At 30.9% G+C, this 25,322-nt stretch overlaps 11 protein-coding genes across 11 annotated transcripts; 10 read left to right on the top strand and 1 right to left on the bottom strand.

Annotated features, from left to right (window-relative positions):
* Positions 1–97: 97 nt before the first annotated feature.
* On the top strand, positions 98–3,418 carry PPL_05369 (reverse transcriptase family protein; the record flags this gene model as incomplete). Its single annotated transcript, XM_020576254.1, has 4 exons — positions 98–871; positions 931–1,670; positions 1,827–3,038; positions 3,325–3,418. 4 exons carry the CDS (start codon positions 98–100, stop codon positions 3,416–3,418), a joined length of 2,820 nt encoding a protein of 939 aa, XP_020433503.1.
* A 1,727-nt stretch (positions 3,419–5,145) lies between these two features.
* PPL_05368 (uncharacterized protein) lies at positions 5,146–5,298 on the top strand (the record flags this gene model as incomplete). Its single annotated transcript, XM_020576253.1, has 1 exon — positions 5,146–5,298. The coding sequence occupies one exon, from the start codon at positions 5,146–5,148 to the stop codon at positions 5,296–5,298; it is 153 nt and encodes a 50-aa protein (XP_020433502.1).
* Positions 5,299–6,756: 1,458 nt separating this feature from the next.
* On the top strand, positions 6,757–7,233 carry PPL_05367 (uncharacterized protein; the record flags this gene model as incomplete). Its single annotated transcript, XM_020576252.1, has 1 exon — positions 6,757–7,233. One exon carries the CDS (start codon positions 6,757–6,759, stop codon positions 7,231–7,233), a length of 477 nt encoding a protein of 158 aa, XP_020433501.1.
* A 725-nt stretch (positions 7,234–7,958) lies between these two features.
* arrH (ADP-ribosylation factor family protein) lies at positions 7,959–8,587 on the top strand (the record flags this gene model as incomplete). The annotated part of the gene is made up of 2 exons (XM_020576251.1): positions 7,959–8,048; positions 8,132–8,587. The coding sequence occupies 2 exons, from the start codon at positions 7,959–7,961 to the stop codon at positions 8,585–8,587; spliced, it is 546 nt and encodes a 181-aa protein (XP_020433500.1).
* A 412-nt stretch (positions 8,588–8,999) lies between these two features.
* Positions 9,000–9,530, top strand: PPL_05365 (uncharacterized protein; the record flags this gene model as incomplete). The annotated part of the gene is made up of 1 exon (XM_020576250.1): positions 9,000–9,530. The coding sequence occupies one exon, from the start codon at positions 9,000–9,002 to the stop codon at positions 9,528–9,530; it is 531 nt and encodes a 176-aa protein (XP_020433499.1).
* An 870-nt stretch (positions 9,531–10,400) lies between these two features.
* Positions 10,401–11,306, top strand: PPL_05364 (ADP-ribosylation factor family protein; the record flags this gene model as incomplete). Its single annotated transcript, XM_020576249.1, has 3 exons — positions 10,401–10,490; positions 10,568–10,970; positions 11,233–11,306. 3 exons carry the CDS (start codon positions 10,401–10,403, stop codon positions 11,304–11,306), a joined length of 567 nt encoding a protein of 188 aa, XP_020433498.1.
* A 109-nt stretch (positions 11,307–11,415) lies between these two features.
* On the bottom strand, positions 11,416–12,021 carry PPL_05363 (uncharacterized protein; the record flags this gene model as incomplete). Its single annotated transcript, XM_020576248.1, has 2 exons — positions 11,416–11,677; positions 11,918–12,021. 2 exons carry the CDS (start codon positions 12,019–12,021, stop codon positions 11,416–11,418), a joined length of 366 nt encoding a protein of 121 aa, XP_020433497.1.
* A 490-nt stretch (positions 12,022–12,511) lies between these two features.
* PPL_05362 (FNIP repeat-containing protein) lies at positions 12,512–13,420 on the top strand (the record flags this gene model as incomplete). Its single annotated transcript, XM_020576247.1, has 1 exon — positions 12,512–13,420. The coding sequence occupies one exon, from the start codon at positions 12,512–12,514 to the stop codon at positions 13,418–13,420; it is 909 nt and encodes a 302-aa protein (XP_020433496.1).
* Positions 13,421–14,253: 833 nt separating this feature from the next.
* Positions 14,254–17,198, top strand: PPL_05361 (uncharacterized protein; the record flags this gene model as incomplete). The annotated part of the gene is made up of 6 exons (XM_020576246.1): positions 14,254–15,101; positions 15,196–15,660; positions 15,735–15,997; positions 16,097–16,248; positions 16,423–16,452; positions 17,109–17,198. The coding sequence occupies 6 exons, from the start codon at positions 14,254–14,256 to the stop codon at positions 17,196–17,198; spliced, it is 1,848 nt and encodes a 615-aa protein (XP_020433495.1).
* Positions 17,199–17,250: 52 nt separating this feature from the next.
* On the top strand, positions 17,251–20,771 carry PPL_05360 (uncharacterized protein; the record flags this gene model as incomplete). Its single annotated transcript, XM_020576245.1, has 6 exons — positions 17,251–17,290; positions 17,661–17,691; positions 20,000–20,270; positions 20,352–20,397; positions 20,527–20,665; positions 20,762–20,771. 6 exons carry the CDS (start codon positions 17,251–17,253, stop codon positions 20,769–20,771), a joined length of 537 nt encoding a protein of 178 aa, XP_020433494.1.
* Positions 20,772–21,572: 801 nt separating this feature from the next.
* Positions 21,573–25,266, top strand: PPL_05359 (AAA ATPase domain-containing protein; the record flags this gene model as incomplete). Its single annotated transcript, XM_020576244.1, has 7 exons — positions 21,573–21,840; positions 21,928–22,820; positions 22,926–23,640; positions 23,692–23,873; positions 23,975–24,121; positions 24,258–24,454; positions 25,263–25,266. The coding sequence occupies 7 exons, from the start codon at positions 21,573–21,575 to the stop codon at positions 25,264–25,266; spliced, it is 2,406 nt and encodes an 801-aa protein (XP_020433493.1).
* Between the last annotated feature and the right edge of the window lie 56 nt (positions 25,267–25,322).

Below are 25,322 nucleotides of genomic sequence, written 5' to 3'. Positions count from 1 at the left end.
GTTCCTCTTTAGTTATTAGTCTTAAATTTACGATCATATCAGTTAATATATCAAATTTCACTAGTTTTACGATCATTAGTACATTCACTATTCTTAAATGGATAATATCGGTGCTAAAGTAGCTAAATTCTACAAATCAAAGCATAAATATACGTATGCTACCGAATTCAAGCAATTGATCAAGCTCAACACCCTCTATGTTAGACTTTGCTTCCCCAACTCTAAGTACATAACTACAGCCACCAGAGACAAGCTTCACGACTTGTTTCAAATCGTCTACAAAGATAGTGTGTTAACCGCCAAGAAAAACAGTGTCACCTTCTCTGGCAGAGTCGACTCTGAGAGACTAGGCGAGTTGCATCAGTTTTGTAATGGTAACCTGTCTGCCACCAAGTCTCGCAAGGTCACTGCATTCTTCCCAGAGTTTAACTTTATCAGAGTCTCGGCACTTGCATCTAAGGACTGTCTCGAAGCTGTATCAAAAGAGTTCGATGATGAAGGTATCGAGAGAATGTTCGGTCACACCCCTGTTCACTTCAGTCATAGCTCAACCAAGTTAGTGACAAACGATGTCAACAAACCTATCTGGAAAACGTCGTCGTGGTTCTTGTTTCCCAATGAAAAAATCTTCAAAGGCATCGATGCCAAAGATGAGAAATCAGGTTTTAAGTGCACACTCATACCGTACAAGCCACCCCCTGTTAAACCTGCACCAGCTACTGGCAATGCTCTGAAACCAAAGACTGACTCCACTGCTGCGCCGGCGATTGCACCAGGTAGTAGCTCTGTGGCCGACGATAAGATACAAACCGCTGATAAACCATGTACTGTTCCGGATGATCTCGGTAAAGATGGTGAAGAAGATGAAGAAGTAAAGCCTACGACCTCACGAGGTCGCAAAGGTAAAGCTCAATAACCACCGCCAACAAGTGCTTTAAAGCACTGGTATGGAACTGCAGAGGAGCAGCTTCCAATGCCTCAATCGCTGACATTTCCTCAACTATTACTGGTTACAACCCACAACTCACTATACTTACTGAAACCAACAACATTAACAATCAATTTCATCAAACGTTCAACCCTTTCAACCAACCTAACAAAATCCTTGCTGTATCTAATGGTAAAGGCACAGGTGTTGCTATCATTGCTCACACCAGCCGCATCAAAATCAAACCCATTCTGCTTGATAAAAGTGGTAGATTTATTTTATTCAATGTCAATTATGTCGGTGGCCACAGCCTTAATATGCTTGCTGTGTATGCTCCTGCGTCATACTGGGAAAAGAAATCGTTCCCAGAGATGCTTCTCTCCACTCCTGAGCTCTGGTGCCCTAACAGGATTGATTTAATCTGCGGTGACCTCAACTGTGTACCCGGCGATTGCTCTCCTCTTTCAGTGGTGCTTGACTCTCTTAGTGATGAGCACGATCTGGTCGATCTTGGTCAGACTGTCGACATCCCCACGTACCGTTCGCCAATTACCGGCATTGCTAGACGTATTGATAGAGCTTATGCTAAATGCAGTCTGTTAAACAACTCCTTCAAGGTTGTTCCCAACGCTCTCTCTGATCATGCGATGCTTTCATTCAGCATCCCAACTGGTATCTCCTCTAAGCTTCCACCCACACCTTGGAGACTAGACAGATACACTGCTATGGAATCTGTAGTCAAGTATGAGATAGAATCTATTCTCTCGTCCAGTGTCATCTCTTCGCTAAATGACTGGTTGTCTGTTAAGTCTACTATAGTCAACGTCTATAAAAAATACCAGCGGCTGCGTAGCATGGCCAAGAGGAAGATGATTAAGAGTTTGATCAATACCATTAGCTCCACCGAACTATCATCTAACATCAGAACCAAAGCCAGCAACGATTTACTGTTACTTCAATCTGAAGAACATTCTGTTCGTGACTCCATACGCAAGATGAACCAGCAACTCCATGGTGAAGTCCCATCTAAAATGCTCACTACCAAACTTTCTCAATCCAAGAAAGACTCATCTATACCTGGGCTGTACAGAGGTAATAAATCCGTTACTTCAGACATCGACGAGATGACCAAGATCATGCATCGCTTCTACTCCAAACTATTCGCCGCTGAGAAAGACAATCCAGAGCTGCACGCGGAGATGCTTAAGAGAGCTTGGGATTGCAGTTCATCTAGGTTCAGTGAGATAGTTGGTATACAATTCACCATCGAAGAAGTAGCTGATATCATCTTGTCGTCTAACCCACATAAATCTCCGGGTCCTGATGGTCTTGGTCTGTGGTTCTATCGAGAACATATTGACACTATCGCACCGATACTGACCACACTGTTCAACAAAGTGCTCACCGGTGAACAACATATCCCTCAAAATTTCAAAGTTGGTGTGATCACCACTATCTTCAAGAAGGGAGATATCTATGATCCAGCCAATAGAAGACCTATTACATTGCTTAACTGTGATTATAAAATATTGTCTAAATCTATTAATGAGCGTCTGAAACCCGAGGTTGAGAAAGTCGTTAGCGTCTATCAAACTGGATTTGTCAAAAACCGTTACATCATGGACAATATAATTACCATGAAAGAAATCATTGATTACTGTAAACAACGTGGCATTAAAGGTTTGATCACTCTGTTCGACTTCAATAAAGCGTTCGACTCCATATCGCATGGGTCCATCCGCCGTACTCTACTTCATGTTGGTACACCAATACATCTAGTTGAACTTATAATGAACATGATCTCTGGCTCTACCGCTCAAGTTCTGGTCAACGGTTTTCTCACTGACCCAATCGCGCTGAACCGTGGTACCAAGCAAGGCGATCCGCTTTCGGCCACTCTATTCGTTCTAGTCATTGAATGCTTATCTCGTTGCATCAGACTGTGCCCTGCCGCTGGACTACCAATAAACGATCATGGACACGCGCTCAAAATCAACCAATTCGCCGATGACTCTGCCACTTATTCACCTTCATTCAAAGATCTTAATACCAAACTGCGTATGTTTGATATGTTCTGCGATGCCACCTCGTCCCTAGTTAATGCAACCAAGTCAGTCATTATCAAAATTGGTGATCACACTGACGAGAAAACGTACCCACCGATCATTAACAACCAGAAGATACCTATATCTACATCCGCTGAAAGATACCTGGGTCTGTACTTCACGTCCGACGGATTGCATCATTCGCTTGATTCTCTGATCAACTCTATTAAAGGTCACCTGGTCCGTTGGAAAACTACTGGTGTCACTTTACGCACCAAAATGGCCATAGTCAAAAGCTACACACTCTCTAAGCTCACCTACAACATGTACGTCGATAGATTTACCGATGAGGAAGTCAAGAAACTCGATAACATACTGTCTTGGTACCTGTGGTCGTCCAACTCCAATCCGTTCATCGACTCCAAGAAATATAAAAACACAATGAAAAAGACCAGAGCTGTACAACCATGGTTACGTGGTGGCATCTCGCTATGGGACATCCAACTTCGTAACGATGCCCAACACGTGTGGATATTCAACAGATTCCTACTTTCATCCTCTGATCCTTCCAAAGTTTGTTATTATACCAGTTGGCTATCTCAAATCTATTGCAGATCTATCACCTCGCCATATCTCAATCTATGCTACACTCTGTGGCACCAATTGGCAGTTCATCTCAAACATCTGGACAACAAGATCAAATCTGCTAAACCAATTCTGATTGATGGTCTACCACCCACTCTAAAGCAAATCTACGACCACATATTGTTCGTCAAACATGGCATTCCACCACTAACTGATGGTCAGTTCCAACTATCGCTACCACCAACCAAATTCGACTACACATCTTACGACAGTATCTTCACCTATATTTCGCTCATCAAACACCAGCGTGGACGAAACACTGTCTTTCGGTTCTTCTCTCGTTCACTTCCTGGATTAGCTTACAACAAAAACAAAGAATGTGAACTGTGCTTCACATACTGCTCTGACCCATATTTCCATACATTCTTTAATTGTCGAGCAGTTATGCACAGATTCAACCTTAACACCATTCTTGACTCCTTACAGCTTTCAGGTGGTCAACGATTCGATTGGACTATGGAAGACGCGTATCAGTTGGTTAGAAGAAAGGACAACATCACTACTCTCGTTTCACTTGTCTTTCATCAAATCTGGAAATTCTATTGTAAATCCTATTTTGGCGGTACTCCTCTCCACGATAACAACCTACTATCTAATGAATCTATCATTAATGAATATATACAGCACTTATCAGTAATGAAATTAATTATAAATAACAGTATCAGTAACTTACAATCCAAACTTAAATAACCAATAACCAATCAAATGTCAGCCAACTATTATTTCCTCTTCTTCATTTCTTCATTTTCAAATTAACCAATTCAATCATCAGTATTCTCATCAGCTTAACAATCTATTAATATCAATAACTAAAATAATTATAATAACAATCAAAATAGCAATCAATTGCAGAATTATGAAAAAGTAAAAACTGTAAAAAAAAAAAAAAAAAAAAAAAGAAAAATTCGATGGTTTACACCATCCCCAATATATTACTTAATAAATCATTTTTTACTTCTTAAAAAAAAAAAAAAAAAAAAACAAAAGCCTCGTGTGGATATTCAACAGATTCCTACTTTCATCCTCTGATCCTTCCAAAGTTTGTTATTACACCAGTTGGCTATCTCAAATCTATTGCAGATCTATCACCTCGCCTTATCTCAATCTATGCTACGCTCTGTGGCACCAATTGGCAGTTCATCTCAAACATCTGGACAACAAGATCAAATCTGCTAAACCAATTCTGATTGATGGTCTACCACCCACTCTAAAGCAAATCTACGACCACATATTGTTCGTCAAACATGGCATTCCACCACTAACTGATGGTCAGTTCCAACTATCGCTACCACCAACCAAATTCGACTACACATCTTACGACTGTATCTTAAACAATAATAATAATAATCACAAAAACAAAAAAACAAAAAAAAACAAAAAAAATAATAATAATATTTTATTGGCTATTTCTCAAGGCCTGTGTGTAAAACACTACTAGAAGGTTAATATCAATACCTGCAATTGATATTTTTGACTAAGCATGAGCCAACAAATCATTTTTGAAAAAAAAAAAAAAAAACAACAAAAATGTTGACACCGACAGTAACTAGCAAGCTTATCATAGGTAAACACCGAGTGGTTTACACGTACCCGCTAAGAATTCTAAGTGGCTTAAATACTCCATCTGCCTATCCAAATCAATGGGAACATCATCCCTTACTCAAAATGGCCTGTGGCTGAGTCGCTCCAACTATAAATAAACACGACCTGTAGGGTATTATCAAGCTCTACCTTGACTATCAGTAATGGTAGTACAAGGATAATCTAAAAACAAATGTATCAAATTTTGAATTAGTTTTTTCTCCTGTTTTAAAGATTATTATCTATTTAAGATTGGCTATTTCAATTTTTTATTATTTTATCAAAAAGATTATTTTCAAATATTTTGTCAAAGTTGTCTAGAATGGAAAGTCGCAAGTTAAAGTTTTCTTTTAATTTTTTTAGAATTAGAGAATTGTTTCCGAATTATGAACTAAATATTTAGATCAATTTCTTTTCCAATTTGATGTTTTTTATAAATAAAATATTTAAAGACTATATTGGATAAAATTTCATGAATTTAAGATATCTTTGATTCCATAGACAAAGATTCAGAGTTAAAAGGATACAAATGAATATTGATACAAAAATATACATAAACTTATACAGATAAATTTTAACTTTAAAAATTAAAATAAAGAAAAGGAATTTAAGTAATATAAATACAAATATATTAATAAATCTATTAGAATTACTGATTATTGTTTATATATGATAGTATAGAGATAGATAAACGAAGTTAATGATTCGTAGATGAAACTAAAAGTGTTCTTTATTTTATGTATTCTATGATTTGAATGATGTTTTGACTGTCAGTGATACGACGGATCTCTTTAGTGGTTCGTAAGTTCAGCATAAGAATAACTTTTCTTAATAAAATCACTGATTTTTGTTATTAAATTAATATCTACAAAACAAGTAAAAACTTTTTTCTTTTTCAAAAGATTAATTAAGATTACATCAAGATTTGTTTCATAATTTAAAACCTGGATAGATTTGTACCTATTTTTCGTTCAATACTTAATATAAATGTAGTGGATTTAAAGATTATATTTTAATACATTCACTATTCAATATTAATATTTCCAAAGAATTAACAAGGTTAGTTTAGGTGATCATATTGTTTCCTTTACAAATATCAATTCATGAATACCACTTTCTTTAGTTGCTTCTCTGTTAGTTTTTGAATTTTACAAAGGCAAATTAATTTTTATTTTTTAAAACTAATTATTAATACTAGAACCTTTATTTAATTAAAATTGCTAAAATCATGATGATTATACTTTCAAAGCTACAACATTATTAAAGACAATGTTAAGAAGTACTTACTTTTCTGAATTATATGGATGGAATTGTAGTGGTGAAGAAATGGTGAAAAACTTTGTCAAACAAACAGATGGAGTCAGCTGTGGTGTATATATATGCTTGTTTATTGAAATGATATCACAAAATACCGCACTAATTTCACATTTGGAGCAAAAAAAAAATCGTTGTGTACTACACAAAAAATTATTAATTTGTTAAAAAAAAAACAATTTGTGAGTATTAGTACTATTTAATCACAATCAATACACTGAAAGAGATATTTTTAATATAAATATGGTTCATACATTAAAGGAGTTGACACTACAACAATGTTCTGAATTGGGAGAGGGCCTCAATACTTATGGTGAACCGAAAATACTCAAATGTGGATTCACTCACGTAGAAGCCAGAATACTTGGCACTCAAGGATACTATAGAGTTACAATTTCAGTAATAAATGGTAGAGTCGTAACTGATTGTACTTGTGATATGGGAGGTAGCTGTAAACACGTTCGTGAAACTGGTAAAGCTATGTATCACAGACTTCGTACGATGAATATAAATCAACTGACGCCCCAAAGGCAATATAAAGAATCACTTTTACAGAAATCACGTGATGAACTTGTAGATTTATTGATGGAGAAATGGAGAGAAGAAAACGATGAAGACGAGGAAGAAGAAGAAGAAGAAGAAGAAGATAGTGTCGAAGACTATGAATACTATCATGATGAAGACGAAGAGCAACAAAATAATAAAAGACAGAGATACTAATAATAGTATGTTTTTTAATTAATACATCTTTATTACCTTTTTTGTAAAAACTAAACTATCTATCTCTATTGATTATACTTTATCTCTTCTACAAGGTGAAGATCAAACCTTTTAATTGAATTATTTTCACTAAAACAATAAAGTTATTGAATAACAAGCTTTGAATATGATTCTTCCTACTTACTGCTGTTTTTAAAAAAAACCTCGACAATAAATTTCAAACAATAACATGTTATTGACAGAAAAAGATATCAAACTCAACTAATCATGATACTAATTGCTCTATTATCTTAAATTTGATTGTATATAACTAAATAGTTGATTTCATTTATTTGTTTAATTAATTGGCTGGTGTTGTTGATTAATTTAGAATGTCTCTATAGTTATCAAATCCTTGGTCATCTGATTAAGAGTATTTTAACTAGATAGTTACTTGATTGTGTTAATAATCATGAAACACAGGCTTTGTTTTTTTATGGTTTTTTGTAAAACATAACGTTTAGGCAAAAATTAAAAATCCTTTTTTTTTTTAATGAAAATTGTCAAATTCATCTACGTAGTGGTTGTACCGATAGTGAAGGTTGTGGTGAAACTTGTACAAAGCAGGAAACTAAAAATAAACAAAATTGATGTTAATTAAAAAAAAATAAAAAAGTTGTTTCATTTACAATTTTAAGATATCAAAATATAAAAAAAATTTATTTTTTATCTAAGAAATAAATAAAATGGGATCATTTTTCACTAAAAAATACGAATTTCTTGATCCAAAAGCAAATCATAGAGTTATTATGATTGGTTTGGATGGTGCTGGAAAAGTAAGAACTGAAAAACAAAAAAATAAAAAAAATATAAATTTAATAATTATTATTATTTTAAATTTTTTAATTTTCTCAAATAGACAACATTATTATATAGATTAAAAATTGGAGAAATAGTTTCAACATTGCCTACCATTGGATTCAATATTGAGACAATTCAATATAAGAATATCAATTTTACAGTTTGGGATGTTGGTGGACAAAACAAAATCCGTGCTCTCTGGAAACAATATTTCCTAAATAGTACTGCTCTCATTTTTGTTATTGACAGTACAGATTATGAAAGAATCAGTGAAGTTCAAGAAGAGATTTCGAATTTGGCAACAGATGAAGTAACAGGATCTCCTTTGTTGATATACTTGAACAAACAAGATCAACCAAATGCAATGAACTCAGCTCAACTGACAGAAAAACTCAGACTCAATGATATCAAAGATAGAAAATGGTATGTTCAACCAATGAGCGCCAAAAATGGAGATGGTATTTTCGAAGGTTTAGATTGGTTATCACATAGTCTAAAGACTCGGTGGAGATAATAGTTATCAGAATATAATATAAATTAGATAATGTGTATAGATAGATATTTGTTAAAATAAAGATCTTTAGAATGGATATAAAGATCGCGCTTTAAAACATAACAAAATAATTGTTTTGTTATGTTTTAAATATTCTCTTAAAAAGTGTGAAATTAAATGTACAAACAAGGTGTTCATTTGATTTTCTAATTCTAAAAAATTGAAAAAATTAATTTTTTTTTTAGTATTTGAACTTAAATATTATTTCTTCCTTTTTTGAATATTTAAATATTATTTTAATTAAAATTATTATTCTATTTATTTTTTTCCTCATACTTAAATTCACCTTAGCTTAAGAATTGCATGGATTTGACAATAGCACATAAAAGACGTAGGACTGAAAACTTGTATAAGATATCTTTTTAGCATAATTATGGTTCATACATTAAAGGAATTGACACTACGACAATGTTCTGACTTGGGAGAGGGCCGCAAAACTTTAGGTGATCCGAAAATACTCAAATGTGGTTTTACTTATGTAGAAGCCAGAATACGTGGCACTCTTGGATACTATCTAGTTAAAATTTCAATAAACAAGGGTCAAGTCGTAACCGATTGTACATGCCCGATGGGAGGTGATTGTAAACACGTTCGTGAAACTGGCAAAGCTATGTATTACCAACTTCGTACCATGAATATAAATCGACTGACACCACAGAGGAAATATAAGGAATCACTATTCAAGAGATCACGTGATGAGCTCATAGATTTATTGATGGAAAAATGGAGAGAAGAAAACGATGAAGAAGAGGAGGATGACGAGGAGGACGAAGATGATGACGAAGACGAAGACGAGGAAGATGATGAAGATAGCGACTTCGAAGACTATCAATACTATTATAATTTGGAACACGAGGAAGAAGAAGAAGAAGAGCGACATAAAAGAAAAAGACATAGATATTAATAAAAGTATGTTTATATAATAATTAAATTCATCTTTATTAACTTTTTTGCAAAAACTAAATTATCTCTTTAGATTATACTTTAGTTCTTCTCTATACTCGCTTTTACCTATAGAATCCATTCTATCTTTTTGGGTAAAGATCGAGTTAATAAAAGCAACATACAACATTTTAGATCAAGTGCATTTTGACAAAAGATGTTTTCATGATCATTTAATTAAATCCTTTTAAATAAACAAATTTGTCTATTTAACACAATCAAATAAACTATCTTCTAAATACTATGATCACTTGACCAGCCAACTAATTCGATTATGTAGGTCAGTGGTGGTGATAAAGTCAATAAATGGACAGGAAATGTTAACAAAACACCTATGCGTATATATATGTACGTATCTAATATTAATGTAGTGATTATAAAGTTGAGTTATTGGTGTAGTATTAGTGTCAATATATAAAGCTGTAAAAATATCATTCCACATCTGTTGACTCTTAAAGAAAAACAAAAGCAACGATACTTCTTTGAAAATTCGTTGTTCATTAACTCTGCTCGATAGTGAAAATATTTCTTTTTTCTAATTAAATTTAGTGTTTGCAGAAAAAAACAAGAAATCACTTGTTTTTGTGGAACTTGGTGAAAAAAATTTAAACAATTGTCAAATTCATCGACGTGGTTATACTGACCGATGGTGAATTGTGGTGAAACTTACAAAGCAGGAAACTAAAAATAAACAAAAATGTGAATTAAAAAAACTATAAATATTTGATTATTTTACAATTTTAAGATATCAAATTAAATCAAAAACAATAAAAAATAAATAATATCTTATAAATATTTCTTAATATATAAATAAATAAATAAAATAAATAAAATGGGATTACTTTTCACTAAAATTGCCGAATTATTCGATCCAAAAGCAAATCATAGAATTTTGATGATTGGTTTGGATGGTGCTGGAAAAGTAAGAATTAGAAAATAAAAATATAAAAAAAATACAAAAAATAGGTAATTAATTTATTTTTTTACTTTTTCCAATAGACAACATTATTATATAGATTAAAAATTGGAGAAATAGTTTCAACAATTCCAACAATTGGATTCAATGTTGAAACAATCGAATATAAGAATATCAATTTTACAGTTTGGGATGTTGGTGGACAACATAAAATCCGTGCTCTCTGGAAACACTATTACCAAAATAGTACTGCCATCATTTTTGTTATTGATGGTACAGATTATGAAAGAATCAGTGAAGTTCGAGAGGAGATAGCCAAATTGACCACCGAAGATTCATTATCAGGTACAACTTTGTTGCTATTCTTGAACAAACAAGATCAACCAAATGCAATGAACTCTGCTCAACTGATTGAACAACTCAGACTAAATGAAATCAAAGATAGAAAATGGTATATTCAACCAACCACCGCTACAACTGGAACTGGTATTTTCGAAGGTTTAGATTGGTTATCACAAAGCCTTAAAAAAATAATTCAATTTAAATTAATATATTGTATATAGATATTTTTAAAAAAATAAATCTTTAAAATGGATTTAAAGTTTGCTATCTAACCCTCATATCTTTATAATAATTTTATTTGTTTTTCTATTTGTGAGAACTCTTTTAACAATATATCGGTTTTAATAATAAAGACTTTGTTTATTAGTCAAGTAGTCTTTATTTAATATTCTTTTTTAATTTCAAGAGCCAACTATAAGTTATAAAGATCTTTCCTCCATATTGATCTATGGATCAGCTGATACAACTGTGACTTTTTAAATAAATTGAAAGATTTAATTTGATTTTTCAAAGAAATTTTTTTGATCAAAAATCTTTGCGATCATGATTTATTTTATAAAAGTTAACTTATTTATTTCATAATTATTTATTATGATTTTCTAAAAGTTAAATTTATTCTTGGAGTTACAACATCCGGTTCTTTTGGAATACCATGACGATAGTTCTTTTGACACTGACCACCCATTACTATCAGTGAACCATTGTTAAGTTTGTATTCTTGAGTTTCTTTCTTCTTGGAATGAGTTACGGTGAAAGTTCTCGTTGCACCAAGTGAAATGGAGGCAATGGTAGTCTTTCCAGGAAGGTATGCCTCGTCATCTGCATGCATTCCTATGAAATCATTGCCATCTCTATACAGATTTATCAGTACATAATCGAAAGAACACTCTAGTAAGCGTTCCAGTTCCTCTTTCACAATGGCCATTAGTGGTGACCATATCTTTGCCGGTTGTTTCTGATAGAGCTGCGCTTTAACATATTCATTATCTGCCATCCACGATTGGAGTCTCGGTAGATTATATGATGATCCATCTTTTGTTACTCGTTCCGAATGTTCGAAATAAAGATAACCATCCATCAGATGATCATACAACAATTTCGCATTGGCTTCGTCAAGAAAATTTGGTGTGAATTTTATCCAAGAATCATTCTTTAATTCTATGGTATTTATATTATTACTATTTGTACTTATCATTTTTTTATTATTTTATTTTATATATATATTTATTTATTTAAAATTATTAGTTTTATTTATTACTTTTCAAATTGTGAATTGTGTATTTATAAATAGATTTAATTGTTTTCAATTTGATTTGTTGTAACAAATAAAAACAATTCTTTTATTTTTACCAAAAATGAAAAGGTTTTCACACACAAATTTCTATTAATTTACTCACTTTTTAGTAAAAGCCAAATCATAAATTTTTAAGATATTTTTCATATTTTCACCACTGTGTGTTTTTTTCTTTCTTTGGACAAACAATTGATCAATCAATCAAATATATAATTGTTAAAACAAAGAACTCATGAATCTAAGTCATTATTTATTAAAACAAATATTATACTATTTGAACAATGAGGACAGAGTTTGTTTGTCGCTTAGTTGTAGAAAATGGTATTATGAAAGAGAGAATTATCTTTATTTCAACTTTGATCCTATTATAAAACAATCAAAGAGATATCACATGAAATCATATCTAAATATAATAAATGAATCATACGATAGCATTAGAAAACAAAAAAGTGGAATCAAACCAAAGACTGTTCAATATGAATCGGAAGATTGGGAATCGTGGAGAGATGAACATGAACAATCGAAAGAGTTTAAAGAGTTGAGCAACGAAAGATCCCCTGTCACTACAGATCCAAGACACCTGTCTGCTGCCCAAGGACTACAGCTGAATCTACAGTTCTATGACGGTAAACAAGGTGCGAGAAGACGAGTTACGCCAACATTGATTACCAACGATGTCACATCGCTAGCATTCTCCAGATATTACAACCATCCGATCCTACCGGGAACTCTTCCAACTCAATTGAGATTCCTTTTGCTGGACGCTTACTTTAACTTTCCACTGCGACCACACGTTCTACCTTGCCATCTGACAGAACTGAATCTCGGTGACAGCTTCAATATGCCTCTTGAGAAAGATGTTCTACCGCAATCGCTTATGATCTTGACGCTCGGCAATGCTTTCAATAAACCATTGTGTAATCTACCGAGCCAGCTAAAGAAACTTACACTTGGTTCCTTTTTCTGTAGTAAACTTAAACTACCGGATTCGCTAATCAAATTGGATATATCTGGTCTGTCGAATCTAGAGAGATTGGAATATAGCGAGCAGCATATCAACACAAGATTAATGATTAGGTTGAACCGCTATAATCAAACATACAAAGTAGTCGTACAATTAAAACAGAGATACAAAGAGAATCCTCAAGAACTACCAGTAAAACCACAGAGAGAGTATCAACACATCTATGATTACCTGGTAATAGATAATCAGCTGAATGGTGGATACATTACAACAGAGAAATCGATCAAACAATTCGACCCAATTAAATCAATAGTAAAATCGTCTTATTATTACTAAATAATTTATATAAAGAAATATCAATAGATAATAAATTATTATTAATTGGTTGATGAATGACGATGTTGTTTGTTGTTTGTTCATAATTTCTTTATATAATTATAAAAATATCAAGAATTTCCAACAAACAACAAAACACATCAATTAATAAATTAATTATTTAAACAATCAATCAATCAAAATCATTCTTATAAGATTATTATTATTTTTGTTGTTAATAAACTTTGCAAATTCAAATAAAATTGATTTTTAAAAATATTAATATCAATTTAACTTCTCAAAAAAAAACCACATGCGCACAACAACTATCTCTATCTTTCGTTTTCACACTGACCTCACACCACACTTAAATTTTAATAAATACATAAATAGAAAAAAGTAGATTTTTTTTAATTAACCCACACAATCTTTATAATATTTTTATTGTTATAATTTATTCAAAGTTTACATTTTTCTTCACATTACCCACATATTATACTTCACACTACTTCTTTTACTTAAACAGATAGAGTAGTCAGACAACAACAAAAAGAAAGAGTAAAATAATTGTTTTGAGTAAAAACAGTTAATTATACCAATATTCATATTATAATACAAAAAAATAACATAATAATAACTTAAACATTATTATTAGATATTTATTTTAAACTAATAGAAGTAGAGAAGAAAGAAAGAGATAACATCTTTTAAAACAGAAATTTTGTCTAAAATATATTATATTAGATTGAGATTGATTTTAAATTATGTCAATATTGTAGTTTTATAGAGAAGATAGATAGAAAGATTGATAAATACTAAAGTAATTAATAATAATATTAATAATAATAATAATAATGTCAATATTTAAGAGTAATAGTAAAAGTAATAATAAATGGAGTAAAAGTAATTTGTATATATTTTTGGTTTTATTTTATATATTATTTATTGGTGGTGGAGTTTGTAATGCAGATGAAACTAGAAAGATATTGTTTTGGGCTGGTCCATCGTGGACTGGTATGGGAACGAATCCCTACAAGACGCCAAACTATCTCGGTCAAACCTATACGAAACCATCGTGTCCAAAGCAATGCGAGTTCTCGGGTGACAAGGCGAAACAGGACGAAGCCGATGCCGTTGTCTTTGAAGCACAACCACTCGGCCAGTTTGGCTATGCATACCTGAAGGATCTGCCAGACTTTCCTCAGAAGCAAGTCGATCAGTACTATGTGAATTTCGGTTTCGAACACGAACACTACTTCCCGCTGCAATTCGAACCGGGCTATCTCAGTAACATCGATGTCAACATGACATTCAGACAGACGTCGCAAGTCTATATTACGTTCACCTGTAGCTGGGGACAGATGGATCACGGATCGATCGACAACTTTAAGAACGCCCCGGTAAAGCCGTTCAAAGAGAAGATCAAAGGCGTTGGATTCATGTCGAGTAACTGTGTCGGTGGTGGTGCAATCTACCGTACCCAGTACATCAAGAACATGATGCAGTTGATGGTGGTTGACGGACTCGGTGAGTGTCTACACACCAAAGATCTAGACAAAGAGGATCAGAAAGCTGTATTCGCAGACTTGGGTGAATCAATGAAAATCAAAGAGAAAGTATTAGGTCGTTATCTCTTCTCTCTTTCATTTGAAAACAATAATATTACGGATTATGTTACTGAAAAAGTTTATTCATTATTAATGTAAGTACAGTTTATATTATTATTATTATTATTATTATTTAGTTAGTAGATAGATAGTAAAGTTGTTAACAAATTTGATATTATTATTTTATAGGAGTGGAAGTATACCAATTTATATGGGTGCAGATAATATCGATGAATATGTACCGGAGAAGAGTATTATAAAGACGAGTGACTTCAAGTCACCTGCGGATTTGGTCAAGTATTTGTTGTATTTGTCAGAGAATGAAGAGGAGTATAACAAGTATTTCGAGTGGAAGAATAAACCTTATCCAGCGGCATTCAAGGAGAAGTACGACCGATGTGTATTCTACAGTGGTGAATGTAACCTGTGTACACACATTCACAAGATCTACGATGAAGTTAAATCGAAAGAGAACCCCGGTCATAGAATCCACTTTGGTGAACCAGCCGAGGTCAAAAAGAATATTAGAATTGCACAGTTCACTCACAACTCTTGTATCGAAGTCAACAGAAACGCTTCATCTCACAAACCAATCGCCGGTCAATTTACATTTATGTCTTGGATCTACCCAGAAAGTGGATCATCTTCAAAAATGTAAGTATAACTATAAATATTATTTAACCAATTTAATCGATAATTAATATTGAAATTATCTTTTTAATTATTAGATTATTTTCAGTTGATTCCATTAGTATTGGTATTTCAAGAGTTTGGAAACAGTTTTATTTATATTATTGCAACGGTGATAATTGTGTGACTGGTGAGAAACCTATTCCATTTGGTGAGTGGAGACATATCGCTGTTTCCATTACTAACGAGACTGCAAGAACCGAAACAATCAGACTCTATGTCAATGGTTTGGAGGATGTATCATTATTCTCATCATCATCCGTAACCTCAGAAGTATCAAACTTTAAATTTGGATGTAAAGGTATGTTATGATTATAAATACATAAATATTATCAAAATATTAATTGGCTGATCAACATAAATCTAGATTCATTTGAAGGAAAGGTTGATGATTTTATAGTGTGGAATACAGCACTGAGCGCTGAAACAATTAGGAAATCAATGTTTAAAAAGTTTAGAGGAGATGAAGTGGGTCTAGAAGCCTATATGACATTCAACGATGTTGTAGTTTCTGATTATTCAAAGTATAGATCTGCATTAGCTATATCCAATGTATCGATAATCAATTCAACACATAAAAAACTTAATCTAGGTTGTTGTTAAATAACAACCATAGCAATAATAGTTCAAAATAATTCGTTGCCTTACCAATATAAATTAAAATATATAGAATGATTTAATACTATTGATAAAGAAGATATCTGTTCAAAAATCTTTGATTAACAGATTATAAATAGTAACAGTAGTAAAGTTAAAGTAAAAGAAGAACAACTGATTATATTGTTTTCGTTTTCTAATTTTAAACCATAGAACATTTGTAAGTTATTGTGATAACTCATGAATATTGCTAAAAGTATGAATGTTAAAATTGATTGGTTTATATTATGTACTCTTTCTTTCTCTCTGATATGATTGGTTAATCATAGGTATTAACTTGGACAACTCAATATTTAATAGGTGAATGATGGTTTGTTAAAACAGTTGGGATAGTTTGGTATCGAGATGTTTAACAATCAAATATGATTGGTGTGTATATATTTGTTATGGTTGTTGTGAAAAACAGCTGTATTTGGTCTAAATAGTAAGTTGTAAAACTTAATTATCTTGGTGTGATGTTTTGAACCCCCATTTACCAAAGGACATTATCTATTCATTCGTTCCTTCATTCATTCATTCATTCATTCCTTCTATGCTCTATATCAACAGCAACCATCTCACACACTCAACTGTGATTTGATTTTTTTAAAATGGTTTTCCTAATTTAAAATTATATGTGTGTTTAGTGGTTTTTGAGTTGTTTTATATAATTGATTTTATTTATTTTTATTTTTATTTAATTATTTTTTTATTTTTAAGGTTATTATCACACCAATTCTAACAAATATAAATGATCACTAGAATATACGATTTAGGCATTTTATGAGGGTGTTAGTTGGTTATTGATTTATTTGTGGTTATATCAACAATCAATTATTCAAAAACAACAACAACTAGAACAATAACATGGTCGTTCATAATCACATACCATACTTCTTACTCAATTAAGTTTAAAAAATGCATTGTAATTTATTTAAATTAGCTGAGTTTTTGTTTTGTGTGTGTAGGGGTTTAATTTTGATGGCGTGTTTATATAGTTGTTTTAATGTGTGCTAAAACTTGATATCTCTATTGTTGATGATAATAATATATTTGGTATTTTTCCATTAAATAAAAAGAATAACTTTTCTAATTTAAATCGGCACTGATATGTTTGGTTAGCTTCTCATTCCAAATATGATTTATTCTCTTGACAGAATAGTGATTTAACAAAAATAAATTAAAAAATTTGTATTTCAATTCTTTTTATTCTAATTTTAGTCAATTATTGGAGCAATCAATTAATCCATTAATTTAAAACATTCTATATATATATATCAAGTATCTTTTTCAAAAAAAAAGAATCCTCTAATAAATAATTACAATAGTTACAGTTGGTATTATAACTATTTCATACAGGTATGACCAACACTATTATTGAAAAAAAAATTAGATATCAAATTTAGTAGATCAAAGAACACTTAAGACCACTCATTAAAATCATTATCATCATTAAATACCAACATCACACACAACAGTACCACTATATACTCACTAAAAAAACAAGTATCAAAAATTCAAAACTAAATATATGTTTTTTGAAAAAAAATACCTATATTATATGCTTTCACTGAGCAAAGATGTTAAAGTAAACAATTGTTGTTCCAACCATCAAATATATATTATTAAAAAAATCAATTATATCTTTCTTCAATAACAATATTCCTCCTCTGATATTGTTAATTTTTTTAAATCTTTTTCTCATTCATCTACAAATTTGAAAGCAGTATTAATAAAGAGAATAACACTCAACCAACCCCATCAACTATTAAAATTAATAACAATAGTATTAATAATAATAATACATTTTATTTTCTATATGCATAATATTTTAATATGTTTAAACCATCATATATACCAATATTATTAATAAAAAGAATAACAGGATATCCAAACATCCATATTAAATTCTATCAGTAGTAACAACAATAACAATACCATCTTCAAAAAACATCATCATTATCATCATCATCATCTTTTTTTTAAAATACAAAAAAAAGAGAAAAATACAGATACACAGAGTTGGGTGAAAGTGGTCGTTGATATAGATTTAAAAAAACAATATAGATTATTGGATAAATAAAGTGATATTGTTTTTTTTTAAACTACTGATAACATCATCTATTAAAAAAAAAATAAACGATTACATCCTGAGGTGGAGCTTTTACACTCTACAATATTAAACATATCAAGAAAATATAAGAATAATTATATAATAATATCAATTTGGGTAAGTTAACAATGTTCATATAAATATTTATAAAGTGACTACTGAAAGTAAATCAACAACAAACACATTATATTTAAATATCACTCACCTGTATACACAATATGTCGAATATTGACGATATCAATCATTTTTTTGCTGATAACATTTAAAAGTTTAATTTTTTATAATTGTTTTCTGTTATACACATATAAATTCATTTATTGATTCAAGATAGAGATAAACCAACCCTTTTTCGATATAAATAGTTTTTAACCAAAATAATCTTTCAGGTCAAAACAAAAAAAAAACAATAATATCTACCATTAATTTAATTTTTTTGTTGTGTTTTTTTCCAAATATAACAACTAAACAAGTTTTAACTCTCAAATAGTTAGAACAGTACCAGTTCCATCAATCTATAAAATCACTCAATCTATATATCTCTATCCTCAATAGTTTATTTTTAAAAAGAAAAGAAATAATAATAATACATCATCATAGATTGATATTCCAATCAATAATTATTATAAACAATCAGTTTTAATCAATTTTTTAAACTGTTTTATTTTAAAGAAAAAATTCTTTTTTAAATAATATTTTTAGATACAGTTGTAGTTGTTTGTTGTCTACTCAAATAACTTCGTTGGACAAATAAGACCAATAACAATCCAGCCTTATATATAATAATTATAACAAATATAACTTTAAAAATTAAATGATTCATTGTTCATTTTTTTAGAAAATAACCAAAAAATTGTATAATATCATATTTATTTTATTTATTTATTTTGTAAATAATAATTTAACTCAGAATAATAGAAATATTAATATGATATATAAGAAAAATAAATAATTCACCTTTTATCGAATTAAATAATTATAAAAATAAATAATTCTTATTTTTTAAAAAAAACAATCCATATTATCAAAAAAAAATAAATTAAAATTCATTTTTTGTCTAAAGGAAATAGTTTTAACAACTACTGACCTTTAGAATTCCAAAAATAGAGATCTATTCTTATGCTCAAATGGATGGCTCCCACTCCATAGATATATTTTGGGGAGTGGTATGGCTACTGGTGATATGCATAGCGACCTTTAATTGTATAAAATGTTATTGGGTCGATGGGTGGAAACTACCTGTTACCACCGGATTTTTAATATTTTTAGGGTCTTTTGGTAAATATTCCTATCTATTCTCGATAAATTAAAAAAGGAATGTTAAATTTCTAATTTTATTAAAATGTAATAATATTATTTAGTAAAAGTTTTAAACTCGGGATTAACATTTGTAGAATCAACTTCATACCAAGTTGATATTATTTTAAGTATTCTACGGAATTTTCCAACTTTTACATTATTATCGTCTTTTTTATTAGTAGTATTATTTTGGTAAGAAATTATAATTATCTTTTTAATTTGATCATTAATTTTAACAATTTATTTTAATAATTATAGGATATCAACATATCATGATCCAGAAGTTGTTAAAAAGAAAAATGGATTTGGTTCAAAATTGGTTATTCCAATTTATTTTACAATAATCAGTATTCATTTACTGATGTTGGTCCTTGTTGGAATTTCAGAGGGATACAAGTCAAATAGAATGTTTTATCAATCAACTAGATTTTTTACAAGAATGTACTCAATTGTAATGAGTGTTTCATTCTCTGCTGCTTTTTTGATATATGGTTTCCTAGTTGGTAGACAACATAATAATTCTTTCCAAGTATGTAAAAAACATAAATAACTATTTTTAAAAAAATATATATTTTATTAATTTTTTGATATTTTTAATATTTCCCTATAGTTTTATTCATGTGCTTTGGTTTTAGGTTTAAGTTTTTTGGCAAATGGTATTAATATTTTCTTGGTATCATTTATAATTCCAATCATTACGAACGGTCAGATGATAGCGGTTACCTCGGTTGACAATGTAATCGATTGTTTAATAAGTTTAGAAATTCTTTATCTGGTTTATATAGATACCAAAGCCAAAATAACGAGGCAACAGAAATTACTGGAACGTACCATCAGCACTATTTCAGATACCCAATCAGAAGTTTCAAATTCAAGAAAGATATCAGATGATGACTTTCATTCACCTTATACCACTAGAACTGTGTAATGATCAGTGATAATGTAATAATTAGTCAAAGATATATAAAGATAATATATTATAATATAATTTTCATTCTTCATTTTTTTTATTCTTAATAGTATCTTTTGAATTTAAATTGAGCTTAGTTTATTATATTTATTCTTTCCATATCTGGAAAAAAAATATTTAGTAATTTTGATTCAAACTATCTTCTTATTTGTGTGATGGCAAAAGACTAGGGTTGATATAGTATAAATTCAATTGAAAATTATATAAATTATGAATACAACAACAATAATAAAGATTCTGCCAATGAAGATGAACCAGTCACCACCCTATTCCCAGAGATCACTCCTACTAATTCCCGTTAAGACCCATTACCAACCGATCTTTTACAATCTAGTCTAGCACAGTCCAAACTACCGATCTCCTCTGCCATCATACCCCTTTGGATGGAAAACAGAAGACCAAGATCGTAGTACATATGCTAACAACACTTCGATTTTGAATTAACAATCTTCAAACCAGGAATGTACCTTTTCCATTGACTAATGTTCGTGATATTTATCCCGATAAAGAGTGCACAGATCTTTAGTATCTCGACTGAGTGGAAGATTACCATCAGATCGCCATTCTTCGAAGATCTTACATGCTGACTACTATTATTTCCTATTTATTCCTTTATCTATCCGAGACAATGCCTTTGTGCCTCAAGAACTCCTACCATCTTCCAAAGTTAATTTTGCCAATTTTAAAATCATATGTGGTGTGATTGACATATCATCTTCTTGTAGATTATAAACAATAAAAATACATTTACCAAAATTGCATAATTCAGAGTTTGGTTTCGTTTCGTTTTTTTTTATTTCCTTTGCAACATCTTGAATCGATTCATTTATGTGAACATATTGTTATGTTGATCAAAAGAAAATGAGTAATTCTTCTTCAACATCTTCCGTTGATATTGTAAATGTCAACAACAGTGGAATAAAGTTGATGGTTGATGATGTAGGTGCATTACAAGTTGCAAAGAATCAATCATCTAGAAAAGCTGTTGCCTATCTAAGTGTTAAAACAATGCAACAACATAATATAACAATAGGTGATATAATATATTTAATTAACAATCATAATAGTAAAGATCATCATTTAACTACAATAGCAATTGCATGGCCATCAAAGAAAGTACCAATAAATCGTATGTTTTTTTTTTTAATAATCATTCTCTTTCTCTCATCTTCTTAACCCTTTTATTATTAACAACATTCGAATATTAATAATCTAGATATACAGATCGATAGTATACAAAGAGAGAATTGTAATACATCTATTGGATCATTTATTTATCTTTATAAGACACCTTATTTATCATTACCAACAAACAGTAGTAGTAGTAGTAGTTTATCATCGAATTCAAATATATATGCATATCTAGATGCAAATGTCGTTAATGTAGAATGTCTAACAGAGTCATCACTTAGCTATTCACAACAGTTGAATCAACTTGGAATGTTATCACCAATGATAGCTTCACAACAAACAGGATCATACTTTAATATCAATAACAAATTCAACGTAACAATCAATGGTAGAAATACAAAGTTTAATATATTATCATTTAATAACAATAACAATAGTAATAACAGTGATGATGACATATCAACATCAATTAGTAAACTTAATATAAATGAAAAAGAACAACAACAAATAATAAAACCAATATTTAAAATAACAGATAATACAATATTTAATTTAATAATAGATAATAATAATAATAATAGTAGTAGTAATAGCAATAGTAATAATTTAAAAAGTAGTGGTAGTAGTAATGAAATAGGATATCATTCAATTGGTGGCTTAAAGAAGCAAGTAGATCAAGTAAAAGAGATGATAGAGTTATCATTCTTTAAGAGTGATATCTTGGCAGAGTTTGGTGTGAAACCACCTCGTGGTATTCTGTTGTATGGACCACCCGGTACAGGAAAGACATTACTAGCTAGAATCGTATCGAAAGAGATCAACTCTACATTATTCACAATCAATGGTGCCGATATCCTTGATAAGTACTACGGTCAGACTGAAAAGACATTACAATCGATATTCAAAGATGCTTCACTTAAATCACCTTCAATCATATTCATCGATGAACTAGATGCTCTATGTCCAAAGAGAGATGATGTAAAGTATTATAAATGTTTATATATATATTTGACTTTTAATTGAATAGATAGACTAACTAAACAAACTTATTTTCTTATATATTATAATACTTTTTATTTTTAGAATTCAACTGAAATTGAAAAAAGAGTTGTTGGAAGTATGTTGACTTTGATGGATGGTATCGATAGCGGTAGTAAGATCATTGTTATTGGATGTACGAATCGACCTGATTCGTTGGATTCTGCGCTTAGAAGACCAGGTCGTTTCGATAGAGAGATAGAGATCGGTATTCCAAATCCAGAGAGTCGTGAAGAGATATTAAAGATCTTTATGAACAAGATACCAAATGATTTGACAGCATCGGAACTAACAGAGATAGCATCGAGAACACATGGTTTTGTAGGTGCCGACTTGGAAGCATTATGTAAAGAAGCAGCGTTGAAATGTTTTCATAGAGTAGCATCCACAGGTCAATTATTACATCAACAACAACAACAACAACAACAAACATCATCGTTCAATGAAATAAAGCTAAAATATGAAGATATGCTATTGGCTATGACAGAGGTTAAACCAAGTTCAATGAGAGAGGTGGTTGTTGAGATACCAAAGGTTTATTGGTCGGATATAGGTGGACAACATCACATCAAAGATAAACTGAAGGAAGCAGTTGAATGGCCGTTGAAGCACCCCGAAGCATTCATTCGAATGGGTATTACACCACCCAAAGGTATATTGTTGTACGGTCCACCTGGTTGCTCAAAGACACTGATGGCCAAAGCACTGGCAACCGAATCCGGCTTGAATTTCATCGCTGTAAAAGGACCTGAGCTACTAAGTAAGTGGGTCGGTGAGTCTGAACGAGCGGTTCGCGACATCTTTAAGAAAGCTAGAAGCAACGCACCCTCTGTGCTATTCTTTGACGAGATGGACGGTCTCGCCGTTAAACGTAGCGGTGAAGGCAGCGGTGCTGTAGAGCGTGTGGTCAGTCAGCTACTCACCGAAATGGATGGTATACAACCACTCACAAACGTAACCATTATAGCAGCAACCAACAGACCTGATATCATTGTAAGAGAACAATGTTTAACATCTTTTATACTTTCAATTCAAGTTCTCTTATTAACAAACTTAACAAAATATTTTATTTTATTTATTATAATTAATTTAAGGATCAAGCTATTTTAAGAGCAGGTAGAATTGATAGAATACTTTATATTTCACTACCAGATTTACCATCAAGAAAAGAAATTTTTAATATTCATATGAAAAAGGTTCCTCATACCGATGATATAGATATAAACAAACTTGCAGAAATTGTATGTGTAAAAACAAAACGGTAATAATAATATTTATTATTTCTAATTGGAAAAATATGAATAATAATAATAATCATACTTACACTTTTTATCTATCTGTCTGTCTGTCTATCTATCTATCTGTTTGTGAATCAAGACTGATGGTTATAGTGGTGCCGAGGTTGCATCGATCTGTAGAGAAGCTTCTATCTGTGCCATGAAAGAGAATATACATGCCGAGTTTGTATCGATGAGACACTTTGAATCCGCCATACACCAAGTAAAGAAAGGTATCACCGATGAGATGATTGCATTCTACGCCAAATACCAAGAACAATCAAATCTGCAAAAGCTGTAAAAAGCATCTATCAACGATATCCAACCAACATAAAATAAAAAAAAAAAAAAAAAAAAAACCTTTCAACTTTTTCTTTTTTTTTTTTTTTTTTTATAATAACTATTCTATTACTTGCTCATGGGAATTCCACTCATTTCATTTCCATATGGAATTCACCAAAAACTATCTAACCAAACTAGTTAACCAAATGCAACTCACTTCACTCAAACTACATGAATAGTAACTTTTTCAATACCAAATACCAACTACCAAATACTACCACTACTAAAACCAATACCAATACCAACTACCAATATTATTACCAAATACCAACCAATATAAGTTACCAGAGATCCATTCTTTCTTGCACCAACCATGCTATTTAAATGTCCATGTGGTAACCAGATAACTAACTAACGAACGAACTAACTATTTTCATTTTTCAAATATTTGATCTTGCTATGTATGGTTGGTGGTTCTGTTCCAGAGTCTGTCTTGTGTATGGTTATGGCGATGTGATGATTCTCATAGTTTTTTAAAACAATAAAATAATAATAGGGTTAGCTGCTAACACCAATCGATGCCAAAATAAAGATTGTTGATTGAGCGCCAGTTTGCTTTGCTTTTGGTGATAAATTGTAATATTATTAACATTAATTAAAGTTTGAAATTATGTGTATCTCTATTTCTCTCTCTGCTTCTTCTCCTTCGCTATACACTTTGGTTCTGCCAATGGTTAGGTGGCTCTTCCTCTCGCTTACATTGTCGGACTATTTTACTATTTAATCTATTTATAATTAGGGAGTTGTTTATTATTATTATTAGTTAGTTAGTCAATCTATTTAAATAATAATATATAAAGTAGAATAAATTGAGAAATAGAGA

The sequence above is a fragment of the Heterostelium album genome, assembly GCF_000004825.1.
Source record: "Heterostelium album PN500 unplaced genomic scaffold PPL_contig12, whole genome shotgun sequence".
Lineage (NCBI taxonomy): Eukaryota > Evosea > Eumycetozoa > Acytosteliales > Acytosteliaceae > Heterostelium > Heterostelium album.
Note: the sequence above shows the minus strand (reverse complement) of the source record. Positions and strands in the feature narration are given on the sequence as shown.